The following is a 21,476-nucleotide window of genomic DNA, read 5'->3' as shown; positions in this document are numbered from 1 at the left end:
CTGCCCCAATCTTAAAGCCCATCTGCGGATCTTGCAAACAAAAGAAGTACTTGTAAAGGCTATATGATACCCTCAATCAGCCAATTAACTAACATATAATAAGTTAGCGGTGGTTTGGGGACATGCAACATATGATCAAGGGTGAGTTGGGATAAAATTTAGCCTACAAATTCCTTGAATGGGCCTAACAGAGCCATGAGCAATATCAACAAGTTTGGAAGTATCAACAGAAGAAAAGTTAGTGTACCTAGGTACATCTAAAGGAGTTATATGAACAGTAGCACTAGAATCAATCAAGTGGGAGAAAGATTAACTGAATTGGAAGTTTGTGCTAAATGGGAAGATTGCAAACTGTTAGATAAACAAAATTGTTGAAGTTGTTTTGTCAAAAATGTTTAAGCTTATTGCTTAGATATCTTTAGAGAAAAAGAAGGTATGTGTTGATTAGCAAATATATCTGATAAGACATTAGTAAAAAAATTCTGCTCATGTCCACTACGTTGTTGTGGTTACCTAAGAATATATTGTGAGACTGATGTGGAACATATCCACGCCTTAGGGGGCGACCACTACCTCGACTACAACCATACCTAGTTACGCATAAGAGTTCATCCAATGCCCTTTCTCATGGCAATAACTACACTTATCTAAAGTGAGTTTAGAGACATAGGTTTTGTTGTGAGTTAAATGGAGCTTATATTAGCAAAAACAATGGAGGAATTTTGAGATTTACTAATGCTAAAGATGGGAGAAACAGAATCAAACTGAGTCTCTTCTGCAATGATGATGTGTTGTGTGCTTGTGAAGCAATTATACACAAGTGCACGTGTTGTATCAAGTACTAAAGTGGGTAAGAGTGCAAGATGTCAATTCCACGAGAGTAATGGTTTCTAGTACTAACCTTCTTCTTGTTATCTAGCTTATCAAAAATGATGAATCAGTTCAAGAATCAAAACGAAAGTAAATAAATGAACAACAAATCAAATAAGAATTAAGAACAAAGGCGATGAATGAATTCAGAGTTGAATTTAACAAGTTGTTCTTTACATGAAATATGGCACTTGAATCATGAATCCATCTTAGATTTCTTTGGCTTTCAAGAAACTGTCTAAAGATTATTCTCAAGATCATTAGATCGTGGAGATTCCTATATTGTGCTAATCCGCTTCTTAAGCCAACTAGCAACTAATTCCGTAAGGAGTGGATTGAAATCCTTTTCTAATTCCATTCTCCTTATGATTGCTTACCCGTTCAATGAATCCTTCTATTAGGTTTAACCCTAATCCGAGAAGTTTGTCTCACCCTATCTCTAGGCGCTCGATCACCCCCTTCAAACATGCAAAGGATTTCTCAATCTGAAATGCATGGATCAAATATGAATTAAAACTTTCATTATAAATGATTCAAGGCATTCAAGGGCACACAATTGAATTACAAGATCAAGAGAATTATATTGATAGAAAATGAGATCATAAAGCAAGATACATATAAGGTTTCATCACAACCCAAGCATCTTTGAATTTGGTTCCTTATCATCAAGTAGATCACAACAAAGCACAAGAAAGATTGAACGAAATCTAAAATCATGATCACTCCCTCGAGCTTTACGTCCTTCTTGAGCTGATGGACCCAATTCCAAGGAGACTTGCTTTGAAATCCTTCAAGTCTTCGATCTTCTTCTTTTATTTGCTTAGAACTCTTGAATTTTTAGCCTACAACTCTCCATGGCCAAGGTTCTTCTCATTATCTCTCAAAAATACTCATCAATCCTCCCCAAGAATCTCCAATGGAAGCCACTTGAAGTCAATCAAAGTCACACAAAAAGTTTTTTTTTCTAAGCCACTTCCTCTTTTTATAGACACCGAAATTGGGCCTAAACACAGGCTCAACCACGGCTATGGTTTGTGTCGTGGTTATTAAATCAGAAATGAAGATTTTTGGCTTCAACAAGACCATGCTTATGTTGAGGAAACCTCTAAACCACATGCGAGGTTAGCCAACAGTGGCCATGTTTCCGGGCGCAGTCTTTTCAATTTCTTGATTTTCTTGATTTTCTAGAAGCATATTCTCAACGGCCGTGGTTCTTTGGTTGTGGTGTTCTTTGTCCTGAGTCTAGATTCTGATTTGGTTATAGAACACTCCACAGTTGTTACCATGCCTGTGATAGTGCCTGTGTTAACTCCACAAATGTGTTTTCTTCATAATTTGAATCCAAAATGCTCCAGAATCCACACATTTTTTCCAGAGATGTTAATTATGGCCTAAAAACTTAATTTGAGTGAATTAAAGTACTAGAATTAGTGAATTCATCAAAGAAACAAGCTAAATGGTTCAAATATTTGATATGTAAACATGTTCAATCAAGCACTTATCAAACTTCCCCACACTTAAGCATTTGCTTGTCCTAAATCAAAAGAATATGAAAAATAAGTGCTTGACCCTGGGCCTCAAGGATGTAGGAGTCATCAAAGAAAAATAGTTTTCCCTTACTTAAGGTTCCTCACTTATGTGTGTGAAAAGTTTTCCTTTCTTCGCTATTTTTCAATTTCGATTGGGTTAGACAAATGAAAGATTGTACCTGCTACAGTTCCAATCAGTATGAAATAGTATCGAATACTGCCAAACATTTACCGCTACAGTACCAAGGAAAAAAATAAAACCAAAGTTATAGTGCAATAACCAAGATCTCTTTTCTTTCTTCACAGCCTAGCTCTTGATACCATGTTAATGCAATTTAAACAAGCAAGCAAACTATGAAAAAAAAGACGTAATATTGAACTAAAAGAATATTTCTATCACTAAAATACAATCGAGGTATTAGATAAGAGTAGGATTAGGGTTTTTTTAAACTTAACCTAGAAGACATTAATGCCCTGATACTTTAAAATTATATCATATTACTCTAACAGATTGTTGTTATTTGGTCATTCATTTCATCCATCAACAAAATTTGATTAGACACAATGTTCTTTGTAAGATAACTTTTACTGCCACCCTTTTTAACCTGATTTTTTTTTATGCAAAATTAATCAATTTATATTGTCAAGGTAGGTAAAAATATTGCTTATTATTGTTGTTTATATTCTGAATTCATTCTTTCTACTGAAAATATTGATATTTGTTGTTTTACTATTTTGGTAGTGCGGTTTGTCCATATTTGGCGTTAGAAACCTGCCGGCAATGGCGTTTGAGCACTAAAACTGTGAACCTAATGAGAAATGGGAAGATGCCAACTGTTACGATTGAGCAGGCTCAACGGAACTTCTGTAAGGTTTGTAAATCACCTTAAATTATTATATGTTGCTCACACCTAGCAAATTTAAGGTTGTTAGTCAGGGACTATATATGGATTATATAAAAGCCATATGTTGAGTATCATAGCTCTTAATTGGTTCTAAACTCTTCTTTTCTGGGTTAATTTGTTGCAATTTTTCATGATTTAATCTTTGTCTATTTTCTGCTTGCATCGGTAAGTTCTATATAAAATATTCTTTATCGAAGGATCATACTTAAATCATTATACTGAAATGGCCAGACGATGAAAATATTCTAGTGAATCTATCTCTTGCTAGTCTTAAATTTTTTATGACAACTTATCACTTGGTTCTTGGAGTCTTTTATATTAGCAAAATTTTTTATAATCCAGCCTTCTGGATTTGATATGCAATAATCATTGGTTAAGGGGTATATATGTAATTATATATATGCAGGATTTAATAAATTTTATATGGAAAATGAGTTTTTACAAGGGCACCTTTGATATTATTTATAAAGAAACAGAGGATGGTTAAAATTGGTAAAATACATTGTGCCGTGGTGGGACAAATGTATTCCACAGGTGAGGTGAGATAAAAATAATTATAGATATGACCCATATTATTTATTTATTGATTTGCTTTTTTAATTGTTGCCCTAAAAATGATAGGATTTCTGTCAAATGGGATTTAACAAAATCAGTTTTTTGTTCCTCCATTTTTTTTTGGCCCTAATGCAACAAAAACACAAAAGCAGATTTGTTTTCTGCTAATTTATCCCTCATGCTAATGCAGCCTATAATTAAAATCATTGATTATTTGATATTTATGCTTATGCTTCATACATTAAGAGGATGCATAGTTCACAATGATCATGAAAGAATAATGTCAAAAAGCATGATCACTCAGGCTGTTTTTTCTAGGCATTACGTACTTGCTTAAGTGTGTGTGAAAATATTTGCACAAGCCTTTCATTAGGAAGTATTTATGAACGTAAGCAAATAGGAAAGTACAAATTAACATTTCTTGTTAAGATGCATATAGCAATCTCATGGCATGCCAATGCTGGATAGTGGTAGAAATTTGAATATATTGATACGTCCCTAACATACTTGAAATATATTTGTTTCTAACTTTTGTCTTTTAATTTTATATATTTCTACCCTTCATTCTTGTATTTTATCCCTTCTAAGATCATTTCATGGATTTTTATTTCTTTGTAAGTGTTACATTATACGTTAAAATAAGACTTGTATAATGTTAATCCTGTAAAACTAATCTTCAACTTTGAAGGGAATTTACGACCGCATCATAAAGTAAAGCCTACTTAATATCAATAGTGCAGGACCAGCCTTCAACTTTGAAAAAAACTTACAATTGCATGTGACTTTTGTCACTTATTTCTTCATCTATCAGGACTTAATTCTATGGTTTACATCTTCATTAGCCTTGCATTTGTTTTTTGTGTGTAATATTTCTTTACTGTCTTTAATTGGTTATGGTTTTTTTTCGTCATCAGGCAGTAAAATCTGGTCTTCTGAAGATTCTTTCTAAGATGGGTATCTCACTGCTTTCTAGGTTTGTAGAATAAAACTCTTGATATTTCAACTATAAAATGCACTCAGTTTCATCATTACAGAGTGTTGTTTCAGTTGAATTCTTTGTTTATAATTTTTTCCTTTAATTCCTTTATTTTGTTTTTCTAAGTTATTGTGGAGCGCAAATATTTGAGATATATGGTCTAGGGCAAGAAATTGTTGATCTTGCTTTCTGTGGAAGTGTGTCCAAGATTGGTGGACTAACTCTTGATGAGGTAATTTAAATTAAGAAAAAAGAACTAGCACTTGTTGATGTTTCTGTGCAATATTACAGCAAGTTGTGATTGTTTAAATGACATAAATCATATGTTTTTTCTGATGCTACACATGATGGTGATCTTTCTAGATTTTGTTATAGTTGTCTTCCCTTAGGATTATAACAATAGTTTCTGAAAAAGATAACTTCAATACTTACAATGCAAGGCGCAGGAATTAGGAGAAGAGAATAGTTTGTTAAGTTAGGTGCCATATCGATGAATATATTTGAATGCCCACAAAGTTTAGTTATCCATATCACGTACAAGTATTACATGTATTCTTTGCAGCCAAATGGCATTGCTTTGACTTGAGCTACTATGTTTTAACTTTCAAGTGTAAAATTTTATGCAGCGATTTCGCACTGGTGCTAGTGTGACTCTGACTTATGCAAACATCTCTTTGTAATTGACTTATTGCAGCTCCCTACTTTAGTCTAATTACTGCCAATTAGTTTATCCTTGCTTAATATAGAACATTTTAGCCACTTTCATTTTTGATGTTGCTACATCTATGTGAGTGGACTAGACAAATTTTAATCAACATGGAGAAAAATATTTTGCTTCTTTCTTCCCTTGTAGCCTTCTGTATTGCATGTTTTGGAAAGTTATCCTTCTTGACTCCACTTGGGGATCTTGTATACTTAGCCTTCTGTTGACCAGCTGAGGAGGTTTTTTGTGGAACCTTCAGTTGATCATGTTTCCAACATAAATTGGGAAATATTATCTCCATTATGGCTAATGGGCATTGGGCATTCCAAGGTTTTAAATTTTGTTTGAGAAAGGGAGATGTATTGGTTTTCACATATGCTTGAAATAATGCAATTATTCTGCAAGTCGAATCCTCAGTCAAGATGCTATAGAAGCAGCTATTGAATATTTGGTTTATTGAGGAATTTATGTTTGTCTGGAAATTGTGCCAAGTTTTGTTGAATACTGTTCCTGGAAGATTGATTCTCTGAACTGTTCAATTATTAATTGTTGTACATCTTAATAGAAGCATGTTTTGATGAGATTTATTGATGCTCTTTGTTTCAAATGTTCGTTTTTTGCTATATATTATATTCACGAATTTTCATTCTCTAAGGGTTGATTGTCATTTTGCATTAGAGATTTGCAGATCCTTTTGAGTTTCCTAGGAAGTTGGTCATCATAATAACAAAGTAAATGGAATTGGATAACCTTGATAATTGAACCAGCATCCTTTGGACAATAACTATCCAGATGAGAAAGTTCAGGAATACAGTGATGACATATTGCTCGTACTTATTCAATTCAGACAGAACTCTATTTAGCATTCTTTTTATGAGTTGAACCTTGTTAAGGGTTGAATTCTTTTATTCAAAAGTACATTGTTACACCTATTAAGACTAATTTATAGGCTCAGTAGTGTGATCATTGCTTCATTGATAAGTACCACATTTGAATCCTATTCATATTCACTCATTAATAAGGCTACCAACTTTTTACTTAAATAAGTATCATTTGTATATTGATTCTCAGATTCTTGTGATCTCCACCACTTGCTAATTTTTGAAGTCTACATTTCCTTTTTTAATGACCAGATCTGTTCTTGCTTCTCTTAGTTTCTATTTTCGAAACTACAACCAGTGCAATTGACATTTATGAAGATTAATGATAATAGAAGGTCTACAATGCTACCTGTTTATTTTTGGGGATAACTGTTTCTTGTGTTTTGTTAATATTGAGCTTATGTCTTTCCTGGTGGTGAAAACTGTTCTCTAAATTAGTAATTTTTCAGTCATACTGTTAAGAACATCATGATAATTTAAGAAACTGAACATTATTCTCTTTTTATTTACATTTTTTTATAATCATTTTGATTCTTGATCTGAGTGATTCACATAATGCGTTAATAATTTAGTCTATAAACTGTTGTTTATTGAAGATATATATATAATCTTTATTTTTATATTTTATTTATTTTATTGTAATTTTTATTTATTATTTTTTTGGACGTAGTTGGCTAGGGAATCCTTGTCATTTTGGGTAAAGGCATTCTCTGAAGATACTGCCAAGAGGCTAGAAAATTTTGGATTTATTCAGCACAGGCCAGGAGGTAGAGTTTTCATATTTCCACTTCCTCTGAAATTTTAAGTTTTTAACTATGCAGCTATGCTATGGTAATGTTATCCTTGATTTATTTTATCTATCGAGACAAAGCAGTGCATTGATACTAGTTGCAATATAAGAACTTTTATTCAGTTTCTTTTTTTTCCTTTTTTTATTGTGGGATTCTTCCGCATATCCTTGAAAAATATTCACATCTGAAGACAAGCTTGGTTCTGTTGACGGCCAATAAAAAATATATATTTCTCTTTTGCTAATAAAATTTGGAATATTAAGCAACTGAGAATTTTTGGTCTATAAAAAATTTATATAATTATTTTTTTATTATTACGTTTCTTGTTTTTCAACTATGTCAATTATTTGAAAAAAATAAGGAAAAGAAAAGATGCTTGTTAGAAAATAGCAATAAGATCTCTATATTCGTAGGATAATCATATTCATAGGAAATTTTTTTTAAAGCTTATGGATTGAATATAAAATGCTTATATCATTGTCTTTTGGGACTGGAAGATTGAATAAATAAAATAAACTAATTCTTTTAATATGGTAATCATTTGTTATCAGCCCATCTTGCATGCACTTTAAACACATCTTTATAATTTGATAAAGTATCATCCAGAACAATGAAAACAAATAAAATTTTTTATCTTTTAGTAATCAGTAGCATTTATAAGAGCACTGTAGCACTAGTGATATGTGGGTGTGCTAATTTGGTAAAGTTCAAATATATTCCTGTGAAGACAAATCAACTACAAAATGTGTGGCATCACAAATGTAGCTACCTCAAAATCTAGAAGTGCAATATCTAAGGTAAGAGCAATTTAGAAAGAAATGCTTGATGGAAAATTAATTTTGTCTATATTAATTGAAATAGAAAAATTAGAGTGTCTTTTTTAGTAGTTCTTGGTCTTTTTAATAATCAGTGCAAAAGCTGGTAATGCATAATTTCCTCAATTTTTAATGCTTAAGTTCCAGCAAGCTCTACATAGTAGCCTCAATTCTGGATTTCTGGGCTGGTCCAATCTTGGTCAAACCTGGCCCATCATCTACTAAAATAATGCTGACAAATTACTTTGCGATGCTTACGAACAACCAGGAAAGGAAAGAGATATCTTCTCTTTAAGCTAATTGAAAAGAATGATGTAATTTCAAATATAGGGTTTTAGTCTCTAGTGATTCTACCTACATCTTTATCTAATTTTCTACAAACCAAACAACTCCTTAGTTCATGTTAGAAAACAGGCATACATATGTTTGTATCTCAAATCAGAAAATCTTTATACGCATCCCAGTAATTTTTTTTTTTTAAAATGTTAGTCCAATTTTTGAAGTACCCATTGATTATGAACTATTGGTTCTATCCAATTATTCATCACTTAGTACTAGCTTTCATGTCAAGCGAACCAAATTTTTGTACAGTTAAAGCATGATTAGTTGATATCATCTTCAATAGTAAGTGCTCAAGCTAATTTGGAAATTTATAGTCTATTGATTGTGCAAGAGAGTTTAAATCATTTGAATTTAATATAAAGGTTGTAGAGGCTTTGTAAACTAAATATCTTGGAAAACTTTGAGCTTTGGTGTAAGGAATGAACAGCATGGGTCTATGACACACCTCTTGCGTGTGTGTACTGTAAGTGCACTGGTTGTCGAAGTAATACAGTACCCTGGTGAGTGGGTAGTCATATCCATAGGGAATAGTGCTCAGAAACACTAGAATTGCTATTGAACTATGGTGAAGATAATTCAAGAGTTGTGTGAATAATATCAATGCAAATGAAAATACAGAAAAGAAGAAAGAGACGCAATGGGAATAAGTCGAGGCAATCAATAGAAAATGGGGCACACGGACATTGCTTGCCCTAGGACTATTGTTTCAAGTGCAAGACTCCTCACTATGCTTCCTAAATGATGTTCAATGAGTCGTGGAAATCCTAAGACACACGATCTCAAACCTAAGGTCAACCATGACTAACCCTCACACTATGCCCCGGCGAAAAGTGATACTCTCGACACCTCACACTGTGTGGGGTTGCATGAAGCTTTGGGGACTCTAAGTGAAAAACCCTATTCTTTAATATAGATCTAACCCTTTGGTCAAGGCGAAAGACTCCTAGTCACAATTAAGCCCCAGCATTAAGGATTACTTCAACGCTTCACACTGTTGCTTGCGCAACTAAGCCCCAGCGGAGTTTGTCTCTTACTACTTCACTCTATCATGACCGTAAAGAACTCTTGGAACGTGGAGGTAGGATAAATCACATCGGAAGGGAAAGGGGACTTTCGCTACCTCTCAACTCACCCTCTCGACCCTCTTCAACCTTACTTTGTCTAACCCTTATGGTGTGTCACTCATCCACAAAGATTACCAAGATAGATTCTCAACCCTAGTGTTACGCTAAGGGAAAATCAACGCAATAAACATTCAAGGATGGAACTCAATTAAAACATCAATTAAAAAAGCATAATAAAGGTCAAAGAAACAAAATCATTCTAGGGTTTACAAGTCCAAACACCCATTAGGGGTTTAGCTCTCCATGGAGCAAGATACAATCAATAATGAAATCAAATGTAAAAGCATGCAATCCATAAGAAAAACCCCCTCGTAGTCCGTATGGATGGTCTTGTGGAGTCGCCTTGTCTTCTCCAAGGGTTCCCTCGTGAAACCTAGGGCACACCTCGCCTAATCGATGGCAACGAAAGCTCCCCCAATAACTATCTTCCGAAGGAACGCGGTGTCGAAGGCCGTAAAACCACTCCAAAGACCTAGCCAAAGCCTCTGCAAACCCTAGTAGCGAGCGCCTCCAAAGATGGGGAAAAGATGGGAAAAAGATTGGAAAAGGATCCCTTAAAACATATGAAATTGCGGCTTTTATAGGGGCTGGAATCGGGCATTCACACGGGCGTGTGAAATTTCCACACGTCCGTGTGAATTTCCAGAAGTTGATTTCCTGCGAGTTGTGAACAGTAACTGCTACATTGATTTTTGTTGTAGTAATTTTGCTACAGTAAATTGCTCGCCGAAACACTCTCGAATCCGCACTTTTCATCGAGGCCACATGAAGGGGCACACATCCATGCAGTAGATCGTGTTGCGTCTTCAATGAAATCACATTGACGAATGATCTTGCTAGCATTGCACAAGTCGGAACACATGAGTGTGACTACCTTTGTACCCCTCCAAATTGTATATTCGCTCGAGCACAATGGAGGTTTGCACACACTCAAATGTCTTTGAGCACAACTTGTGTCTTCACGTTTGTTCACTCCAAGATTTCATCAACAAATGCATCCACGATCTACTTTTGGTTCCTTTCTTCCACACTTGTCTCCACAACCCTAAATGCACAAAAAAACACAAATACACATACATAAGCGATAAAATCTGAGAAAAGTAATGCTCAATGTAAGAATAGAATACTTTGTATTACTTATACACAAACACTTATCAGTCTATTAGCTAATAGGTCCTATAACTTGTTAGGGTTTTCTTTGACTGAACTTCACATAGTTCTCGGTGGCTTAAGGAGGAAGAATGATCTCAGTGGTTTTGAGGTTAACTTTAGCATAGTTCCCTGGCAAGAAGAAACTAAGAATGGAAAGGAAGAAAAGAGGGAAGAAAAAGTTGGAATTGTAAATTGAGACTAAGAAATAAAATGAGATAAGAGTTGTTTGTCTTTATTCTTAATATTTCCTGATCAATTTCTTCAAAAAATAATTAATACAATGAACTGGTGTTGTGGCACATTTGTTACCTGATTCCAATGACTTGGTTAAGCCAGATTTTCAAAATATTTATTTTTGTTGATCCCTTTTCTGGAAAGGTAAGTGTCTTGACTTATGTGAATAATTAGTTGTAGACAAAAGTGTTTAGGTAAAACTCTGCTATGCAATTCATAATTATGTGAAGAGGAGAGCAAGGAAAAATTTTGCCTTTAGATTACTAACTATAAAAAGTTGTTTGAGCAAACAGTATAGTGTGAAACATCGAAATGATCAAATGAATTGAAATAGAAACTAACTTCTAATTTTGCATTACGTCCTGCATGCATGAATCATCATGTAGAATAAATGATATGAAAATTAAATTTTAAGTCAATATGAATTGGGCTCCCCATGCAACTTATCTAATAACTAAACATTAAGTTCGTAATATTATCTGAGCTGTCACTCAAGTTATTTTTCTTTGTTTTTTATCTGATTCAGGGGAATATCATGGAAATAACCCAGAAATGTCAAAGCTGCTGCATAAAGCAGTTCGCCAAAAGAATGAAAGTGCATATGCAATCTATCAGCAACATCTTGCCAATCGACCTGTAAATGTGAGTTTTATTTCTTAATATGTTTTAAAGTGCACAATTATATTTAATGAATGGTGACAATTTCAGTTTACTTGTATATTGTGTTAGATCTACAATTAACATGCACACCTTCTTTCTCAAAAACTCTAGGTTCTTCGCGATCTCCTTGAGTTTAAAAGTGACCGACCACCAATCCCTGTTGGGAAAGTTGAATCAGCGTCTTCAATAGTCCAACGCTTTTGTACAGGTGGGATGTCTCTAGGAGCTATTTCTAGGGAAACACATGAAGCAATTGCTATAGCAATGAACAGAATAGGTGGAAAATCTAACTCTGGAGAAGGTGGTGAGGTATGCATATATCTTATATTCATGTCTTAGACTATAATAGATAAGGCAGGGTAACTGAACTATGTACTCCATCCAGGATCCTATTCGATGGAGTCCACTAACAGATGTTGTTGATGGGTATTCTCCAACACTTCCTCACTTGAAGGGCCTTCAGAATGGGGATACTGCTACTAGTGCAATTAAGCAGGTAAAAGGATGAAAAAGGCCCACTTATGTTAGCATGTTAATCATCGGTTTTGTTCTGCGGCCTTACGTTTAAGCAACAATATGTGCACTATTAATTTTTTGTGTAGATTTATTTCATAGGTTAGTGGGAAAAACCATTGGTGGACTAGCTTCAAGGGAGAGAGCTGATAAATTTTAAATTTTTTCTGATTGCATCTGCTTAACTCTTGTCAAATCAGGAACCACTTATAATTGCTGGAAATTTTACTTTCATCAAGAAGATATTTTTGCATCTTCATGCCTACATGTGGTTGTAAGAAGTGATTGGCATTTGTTTATGTATTATGGTTGTTGCATTGGCCTTGTGAGAACAATTAACTGCAATCAGTATATAATCATTTGAACCATAGACCATGGTTTTGTATTCAAAATTTTTGTTTTCTATCAGGTTGCTTCTGGACGATTTGGGGTCACTCCAACCTTTTTGGTCAATGCTGACCAATTGGAGATTAAAATTGCACAAGGTGCAAAACCTGGTGAAGGAGGGCAACTGCCAGGAAAGAAAGTTAGTGCTTACATAGCCAGGCTAAGAAATTCTAAACCCGGAGTTCCACTAATCTCTCCACCTCCACATCATGACATTTATTCAATTGAGGATCTTGCTCAGTTAATTTTTGACCTTCATCAGGTATAAGATGTAGTTATATAAATTTTCATATGTTTATGCTATCAAAATCCTTTTCATCATTGAGCGATTTTATATTATTAACTTTGTTGATTTCATGTAATTAGACGACATCTAACTGATTTTTGGAAGTAACCAGGTCAATCCAAAGGCTAAGGTGTCTGTGAAGCTTGTGGCAGAAGCAGGGATTGGGACTGTAGCGTCTGGCGTGGCTAAGGGCAATGCTGATATTATACAGGTGTCGGGTCCTAACTTTTTTCGTATCTGTGCTACAATGAATTAGTTTATTTTCAATTACTTTTGTCTTTTTTAGACCATGATTGTTACCTTCATTACCAAAAGCCTTATCCCGCTTATGTGGCGTTTACAATGAAATTAATTATTTAGAGAAACAATAATCATGTGAGCTGCTAGCATTTGATATTGTGAATTTCTGGATATTGTGCTGTCTTCCAATGTTATTTATTACTGTGTTTATATCATAAAGGCTTAAAGATCCTTTTCCTTTTTCAATGCAATATAACCTGTCTACATAGATAACCTAGTTATCTTCACATTTACTGGAACCTGGTAAATGATCAGGTCACTCCACTTGCCTATGGACTACCATCAGACTTCGCTTTCACAAGAAGGCTGCATAAAATGTGATTTTTATCTTGGCCCATTGGAAGAGTTTCCCATGTGATCAACCATGATATAAGTTAGTTTGCGCATTTTAGCTCATGTGAAATCATGTTCTTGTGCCAATAAAATATATATGGTTGAAGTTAATCAAGTGTGTGCATCAAGATTTTATTCCACCTAATCGACTAGTTAAACAACCAGAGCTTCCAGTGACATGGTAAAAGGGATGATTTCATGCTCGTGTTTTATGTTGTGTGACCGCGAGCGCACGGTTTTAACCGAGTAGTATTTAAGATATCGATCCCTCAGAGACATTGGTGTTGAGTACCGATTAACTATAAATAGAGATTAACTAATCAAATATATAATATGAGTGTGGGAGGAGTAAAACAGGGAATTTAAGTAAAAGAAAATCTGCAGAAATTAAAAGTAGAAAAGGCTTAGCTATGAGGACAGTTTCAGAAATATTAATCCCTAGGATGGGCTTCACCACAAGGTGTAATGGAAGGTATGTTTTGAATTTCTCTTGAATAAAAAAAAGTTACTTTGAAGGCAATTGTCAAAAGAAATGCTTGCTATCATCTTTCAAGGTATAACAAGGTGGTTAATCTAAACAACCCCTATATTCATGGTGGTTAGCCTAAATTAGGCTCTTAACCGCAAGAAAATTTATTAAAGCCTCAAAAAATCTAACCTAGGATCTCAAGTTTGGTTCCAAAAGGATCCAAGACTCAAGGTTCACCTTTTAGTATACTTGGGCCTCTAAAATCATACAAGTAAATGCTTTCACATCCTCACTACAAGAATTTAGAACCAAATCAAAGTATGATATCATTGAAAGAAAAGAGTATTCCAAAACATAACCATTTCTCCACAACCTTGGGTTAAACCCAATCCTAGGCTAAGAGGGTTAAACCCAATCCTAGGCTAAGAGTTTTATTCTTCCATAACAAGATAACAACTTAAAGATTAAATCCAAGCATTTTCATCTCAAAATACAAAGATCCAAAAACAAGAGAAAACTTCCTATTCTTTTCTGCCAAAGCTTCCTTTCAGGTCCCTTCTTTCTGGATTCCCCCCTTTTCTGTCAGCCTCCCCTTTTCTTGCTTTCCTCCACTGCTTTTCAACTCACTTTTCTATGTCCAGTCAAGATCACATTGTCTTTATGTTCCACACTTAGCCCTGCTACACACATGGGTCATGTTTCTTACTTGGCTTGGCCTTTTTCTATTTCCTCAGCTGCTAACTGGTTCTAATCCTTTTCTTAGGCCTCTTTTACTTCAGCACCATCTCCCTAGATGCAAGGAATGCTAAAAAAAAAAACAAATTTGATCTAAAGAGAAGAATTACACACAAAAGTTAAGAAGAATGCATGATGAGATGACAAAAATGGAGTCTAATACATAAAAATATATTGTAAAAAGTTGACTACAACATTTAATTATGGAACCCCTTTGTGAAACGGGTATTACTGTGTCTCTATAAGTCTGTGGACCTGAGATTTCAATTTGAACTGTTTACTACTGCTAGTAGCTTGAAATTGTTCTCCTTCGATTTATGAAGATCTTGAGTAAATTCATTCTCTTTCTTGTACTGTAATCAACTAATCATACATCATCAACTCTTAACATTACTTCAGAATGTTGTGATTTTTTTTGCAAAAGTTTGCATAAAATCACCAAAGAGTGGTATTAGATTTTCTTATGATTTATTGATTTTTGTCTTGCTGTTTTTGATCAAATGGTTTGGTGATTCAAATTTTAATTTCATTTCTTTATGTAATATGCATAAACTCTTACTAATAAATCTTTCAGCACCATGGTTAAATGAATAATACCATTTGGTTTGCAGATATCAGGGCATGATGGAGGGACTGGAGCTAGCCCTGTAAGCTCTATTAAACATGCAGGTGGCCCATGGGAACTTGGGTTAACTGAAACACATCAGGTCCATTTGCTATTGCTTTGAATTACTTTTGATTAATTTTTCCATGTACCATAATTCTGACTGTTCTTATTATAAAACTCTTCATAGACTCTTATCGACAATGGATTGAGAGAAAGGGTCATTCTTAGAGTTGATGGTGGATTTAAGAGTGGTTTTGACGTCCTAATGGCTGCAACTATGGGTGCTGATGAGTATGGTTTTGGTTCTGTTGCAATGATAGCTACAGGTTGCGTCATGGCTCGTATCTGCCATACAAATAACTGCCCAGTTGGTGTTGCTAGCCAGGTATGAGCTAGGATTTAATTTTTTTTCCTTTTGTTTTTCATCTTACACACCTTAGTACACATTTTTCATCTTACATATTATAATATCACTTTATCATCATAGAGAGAGGAATTACGCGCTCGCTTTCCTGGTGTTCCTGGAGACCTGGTTAACTACTTCTTATATGTTGCTGAAGAGGTGACACATCTGCCAATAGCTTCTAATAACATGGATATATTGGAATAGTTGGTGCTGGATAAACTAAACTCGTCAACTTGCTGGCTTCCATTGTTGGTATATTAATTTAATAGAGCAAATAAATTCCTTACTTTCATGTCTGTCCCAGGTAAGAGGAATGTTGGCTCAATTTGGATATGAGAAAATGGATGATATAATTGGCCGGACAGATGTGTTAAGACTGAGACACATCTCTTTAGTTAAGACTCAGCAACTTGATCTGAGCTATCTATTATCTGTAAGGGGAACTACTTTACGTTACCACGTTTTTTCCTATTTCCTTTGCATGTAGTGTCTGTCCTTATAATATTGGACTCTGTTTCTAGAATGTGGGTTTGCCAAAGTGGAGCAGCACTCAAATAAGAAGCCAGGAAGTTCATTCTAATGGTCCTGTCCTAGATGATGTTATACTTTCTGATTCTGAGGTGAGAAACGTTTCTGAAATAATTGCTTATCTAGTTGTCATATTGTTGTAGACATTGCCTGCGGAAGCTACCATGCCTTTTTCAACAATTAGAAATGTTGGTATTTGGGTAAAAAAAAACCCTAGTTTTGGCAGTTTTAAGTTAGAAGTGTGTTTTTCAAAATTTAAACTGAAGTGCGGAAGGTCAATTGTGTTACCCATTTCTACTATCGACCAAAGTAGATATTAATGTAATGAGTCAGAAAACTAAGCCAATGCTGTTCTGAGTGTGAGGTTTGCTATTTAAAGACACATGGTTTTGCATAACCTGCTAGTCTCTACTGACTTCCAGAGAAGCAAATAAAAGCTGTCCCTTTGTATATTGAACAATATTATTTAGATTTATGTATGTTTGTGATGGCTAGGTTTTCATTTCATGTAATATAAATAGCAACTGAGAGTTCTGTTTCTCATTTGATTGAGTTTAATTTATCAATAGCATAACTCATCAGGAACTACTTAATAAAAAAGATGCCTTCAAACCAAATTCATATGTTTGATATATGTCATGGATAATTACATGACTGACACAAGTTAGTAACCATAGATGGTTCTTGTATAACAATGGTGAGATTAGCACAATAGATCATTCAAATGAAAATTTGAACGTTTGATTTTTTTTTTTTTTTAATCTACACCTCAAAACTTTCATGCATTATTTATTTTTTTATTTTTATTTTGGCCTTTACGTATATATATATGCATAATACGTGTATATATATATATATGTAATTTCCATGGAATCCTTCTGCTTCATGTGGGCACCAAGCACTTTGAAGAACCTTGACAACTTAACAAAACTTCAAAATATTTTACCTTCTGCACTTATGACTCTTGATGTACATTATTTAGGTTATTTCATGCATTTATTTGATTTAGTCATAGCTAATATTCGCAACGTTCTATCTTAACAAATCTTCCGTACTGAAGATTTCCAAGGCAATAGAGCATGAAAAGGATGTTTCCAAATCATTTAAAATTTATAATGTTGATCGTGCTGTCTGCGGCCGCATAGCTGGTGTTGTTGCCAAGAAGTACGGTGATAGAGGTTTTGCAGGGCAACTGAATATAACGTAAGTGTTGTATCTTTAGTTTGTGGAAATTCTTTGTAATTGAAACTACTTGATGTTTGATCAACTTATTTATGATTGGCAATATGCCGGATAACCTCCCAGATTTACTGGAAGCGCTGGACAATCTTTTGGTTGTTTTCTAACTCCTGGAATGAACATTCGCCTGGTTGGAGAAGCAAATGATTATGTAGGAAAGGTATGGAGACTATATTCCTGTCATTAACTGATCATTGAGTACATTATAGCTATCTAAGTCATTCCACTTTAGGGTATGGCTGGTGGAGAAATGGTAGTAACCCCAGTTGAAAATATCGGCTTTTGCCCAGAAGATGCAACGATAGTTGGGAACACCTGCCTATATGGTGCAACTGGAGGTCAAATATTTGTTAGGGGAAAAGCGGGAGAACGTTTTGCTGTCAGAAATTCTCTTGCCCAAGCTGTGGTTGAGGGTACTGGAGATCATTGCTGTGAGTACATGACTGGTGGCTGTGTAGTTGTTCTTGGAAAGTATGTTTCTCCTTTCTGCTTCATTTTTTAACTAAAGCTCTCTGATTGATAATTATATAATGCCATACTGCCATCTGAACAGGGTGGGAAGGAATGTTGCTGCAGGCATGACTGGTGGTTTGGCATATATCCTTGATGAGGATGACGCCCTCATCCCAAAGGTCAGGGCCAAAACAGTGTCCTATTTATATTAATACTAGATTTATTAACATGGAAATAATTTCCTTACATGCTCTGTCAATATTTATCATTTTCTTATTTTATTTTCAATTAATTTTTTTTGAGTCAGGTTTTGTCTAGTCATTTATAATGATTATCATGTGTGTGTGTGTACAAAGGTACAGGAAAGATTTATGAATATTTGGAAGATGTAAAATTGAAGCTGAGCACTTGGTTAATTTTTTCTTTTAATAGTGAAAGACCGCAAGCAAATATGAATTACAATAAAGGGATCATCCAAAACTTAGCCTGGCATCAAACATTAAGGAAGTTTGGACCATGTTAAAAACACATCATGAAAGAAACTGAAACTTTGTGGTACAATTAAAAATTAGCACAATTATATTTTGTCCAATTAACATACTAGCCAAAATGATGTCTATATTTAATATGCATTGATTCCGACAAACTTAAAAGCTATAAAGCAGCTTAACGTTTGCTTAACAATGATCTAGCATTTTTTAATGTGGTATTGAACAAAGCGTACTGACCGCCTTCTCTTGAACATCCATTGATCATGTTCTAGATCATTTGCAAATTCTAAGATGCGTTCCTGTTGTCATTTATTTAATCATGTGCCTATTTTTGGTGATTGTGAGAACGAGGACATTCACAAGAAAGATGCATGTTGGTCATATTTCTGGAAACTGATCAATTTCTCATTTGGAAACCATACCTTTATTCGCATGTAGCACAACATAATGGCAATGTCTCCGTCACAACATAAACAACAATATCTATTGCATACTTGCATGTGGCAGTAAATATCATGCATTCATCACTACAACTTAAAATTGGAAATCTGGTTCTTTTGTTGTTCTACCTTAAAATTTAATTAGCTTTTTTTGGTATTTGAGGCAGGCAGCATGCTAACGCCTGCAATCCTCTGCCCTTTCTGATACTTCAGTATCAGGAACATAGTGTGTTCTACCTCAACCATGACACCTGAAACTGTGGTTACATGCGCAGGAGCTTTCAGATCATCTTTTTTCAAACTAGTGGTCATATAGTCATGTGTTTCTCTCTTGTGTATTTTGTACTTGTTTGTTTAATTTTTTACTTATCATTTACGTATCATCATATTTATAAAGTCATTGCACTGGAACCATTTAGTTATTCATGTTCTTCTCCCTTGTTTTTTATTCCTTTGGTTTTGAAATTCTGCCATCTAATCTTTTCTAACTGCGGTGCCACGACAGGTCAACAAGGAAATCGTGAAAATTCAGAGAGTGAATGCTCCTGCTGGTCAAATGCAACTGAAGAGCTTGATAGAATCCCATGTTGTAAGAAAATTTTATTGCATGTACTTGTGTACCCTTTTGTAATCTTAGGAACTTATTCCTTTCTTTTGTTTTGAAAAGGAAAAAACTGGAAGCAGCAAAGGTGCAACAATTTTGAATGAGTGGGAAGCTTATCTACCTTTATTTTGGCAAATTGTCCCACCCAGTGAAGAAGACACTCCTGAGGCTTGTGCAGAAGCAGTGAAAGTGGAAGTCGGGAAAGTGACTCTTCAGTCTGCTTAGGTGCCAAATCTGACATTGGATTGCAAACCTATCTACTCTTCATCATCATATGCGAAGAAATCATTGTTTCTCTTTGCTCTTTACATTAGACCATGGATCAGCAAATTAAACAGTGGATAGCATGAGCAACTATGCACCATTCATGCAATTACTTGTACATCTTCTCAATAAATAGGTGAACTAAATAATTCTTTAAAAAGTTGCTTGCAGATGGTGGGCGGCCTGGGTGAGGGAATTATTGTCGGTCTTGTATATATTTCTGTTTTCCGGTTGGCTGACATTTGTTTGTGTGATTAAAAACAGTTGCTCCTCACCCAATGGGTTAAGTCTACAACATTTAGCTTTTTCCTAAAATATGTTGTGGAGGAGGAGGGTGCTTTGTAGCTGCTGCTGTTGGTAAACTACAATATGGACGCCGGGATGTACTTACTGTTTGAATATAATGTTTTTAAATGCGAATCATAATTTCATGCTGTAAATTTCCACATCGATGCCAAAGAGGAGAAATTATTTTTTCTTTCTGGCTATTGTTGAAATTTTTGGTAAGGTTATTTCTGCTTCAATCTTAGCGTGGCTGTCGCCAAAATTTTGGCACCAATTTTTTCCTTGGGCGTCAATCCGTAATTGGTCCGCATTGTAGAGTCACCGCTGGTTTGACCCGATCAATATAGTCTTTTTTTTTATAATTTTAAATTTACTAATTTTTTATTGTAAAACTAAACATTAGTCATGGCACTTATTATAAAAAAACCATTAATTTTTTAAAAAATTACTATATATATCATTTCTATATTTAACGTTTTTTTATGAAAAAATAAATTCTCATTTAGTAAGATATTTTCAATTCCCTCCCCTCAAGTGATCCATTCTAATCAAACCAATGGTTTAAAAAAAAATCAATTTAATCCTATATCAACTAATATATAGTTTTGAAAACATTGTAAAAAAATATTAAATAATGAGTGTCACACCCCGACCTACAGGCCCAGCACGCGACAACTGTCTCGACAACCTGAGGAGGGATACTCACACCACTCAACTCTTGAGCCACGGTACAGAGTAAAATGATAACACATTGGAAGCAGTAACCTTAACAACCAAATATAGGATTTCAAAAGTCATACAAGTCACAATACGGCAAAGTTTTACAAGAAAGTAGACAATTATGCAACAATACAGGTTCTCAGTACTCCACCTCACTATGAGGGTAAGTAACTAATGTCACATAGTGAGTGGGTTAGCACAATTCTAAAAGAATATAAAAAAAACAAATCAATAAATTTCCAATAGCTAATCGTTTGCAATAACCATATAATCTGGAAACCTTTTAACATTTATAACACTATATAAATGAGAGATATTCTATAAATGAGAGATATTAAACCCTAGAGTTCAAAAACCTAAAACATATGTTTACACAAATGTATTCAAAGCCTTTCATCAAGTATATAGCAAATACATGTACATAAATCTCATAATGAATGCAAAACATTAATTGATCAAATAAAGCTTCCAACTCTCATAAATACAAAATTTGGCATAATACCAGTTGTAAAGCATTAAGACATAAAACACATCATCAAATAAATTTTTCCAAAGAATGTACAAGAGATCACATCTCGAAGATATCATTGTTGCACTTACAAATTTCATTGTTATCTCATGCATTTTAGCTAAATAATCATGCATTTAGCTAAATAATCATGCATTGTTATCTCATGCATTTAGCTAAATAATCATTATAGTGATTTCCTCTCTCTTTTTGTACAAACTACTCTCTCTAGTTGTTTTGATTTCAGAAAGCAAGAATTGGTTGAACAACCCTAGAGACTGGAAAGAAACACAACCTATTTGTGGTCTGCGAGAAGTACTTGTGGTCTGTAAAGTGACTGTGGCCCCAGCTTCCATCTTTGGCTATAAAAA

The 21,476-nt window shown here is 34.5% G+C and overlaps 1 protein-coding gene across 1 annotated transcript in view; it reads left to right on the top strand.

The window, feature by feature from the left end:
* Positions 1–20,018, top strand: part of LOC120265916 (ferredoxin-dependent glutamate synthase, chloroplastic) — a 29,186-nt gene extending 9,168 nt beyond the window's left edge. The window contains exons 5-24 of the mRNA XM_039273871.1: positions 3,142–3,271; positions 4,774–4,832; positions 4,962–5,067; positions 7,090–7,186; positions 11,404–11,519; positions 11,649–11,846; positions 11,923–12,033; positions 12,460–12,699; positions 12,836–12,934; positions 15,172–15,267; positions 15,355–15,552; positions 15,655–15,729; positions 15,878–16,006; positions 16,095–16,193; positions 17,162–17,304; positions 17,407–17,500; positions 17,573–17,811; positions 17,894–17,972; positions 19,230–19,313; positions 19,392–20,018. Of these exons, the coding sequence (XP_039129805.1) occupies positions 3,142–3,271; positions 4,774–4,832; positions 4,962–5,067; positions 7,090–7,186; positions 11,404–11,519; positions 11,649–11,846; positions 11,923–12,033; positions 12,460–12,699; positions 12,836–12,934; positions 15,172–15,267; positions 15,355–15,552; positions 15,655–15,729; positions 15,878–16,006; positions 16,095–16,193; positions 17,162–17,304; positions 17,407–17,500; positions 17,573–17,811; positions 17,894–17,972; positions 19,230–19,313; positions 19,392–19,553 (2,554 nt within the window). The 3' untranslated portion in view covers positions 19,554–20,018. The remainder of the gene's footprint in view (positions 1–3,141; positions 3,272–4,773; positions 4,833–4,961; positions 5,068–7,089; positions 7,187–11,403; positions 11,520–11,648; positions 11,847–11,922; positions 12,034–12,459; positions 12,700–12,835; positions 12,935–15,171; positions 15,268–15,354; positions 15,553–15,654; positions 15,730–15,877; positions 16,007–16,094; positions 16,194–17,161; positions 17,305–17,406; positions 17,501–17,572; positions 17,812–17,893; positions 17,973–19,229; positions 19,314–19,391) is intronic.
* The last annotated feature ends 1,458 nt before the right edge of the window (positions 20,019–21,476 follow it).

Source organism: Dioscorea cayenensis, chromosome 7, assembly GCF_009730915.1.
Source record: "Dioscorea cayenensis subsp. rotundata cultivar TDr96_F1 chromosome 7, TDr96_F1_v2_PseudoChromosome.rev07_lg8_w22 25.fasta, whole genome shotgun sequence".
Lineage (NCBI taxonomy): Eukaryota > Viridiplantae > Streptophyta > Magnoliopsida > Dioscoreales > Dioscoreaceae > Dioscorea > Dioscorea cayenensis.
This window is presented reverse-complemented; position numbering and strand designations above follow the sequence as displayed.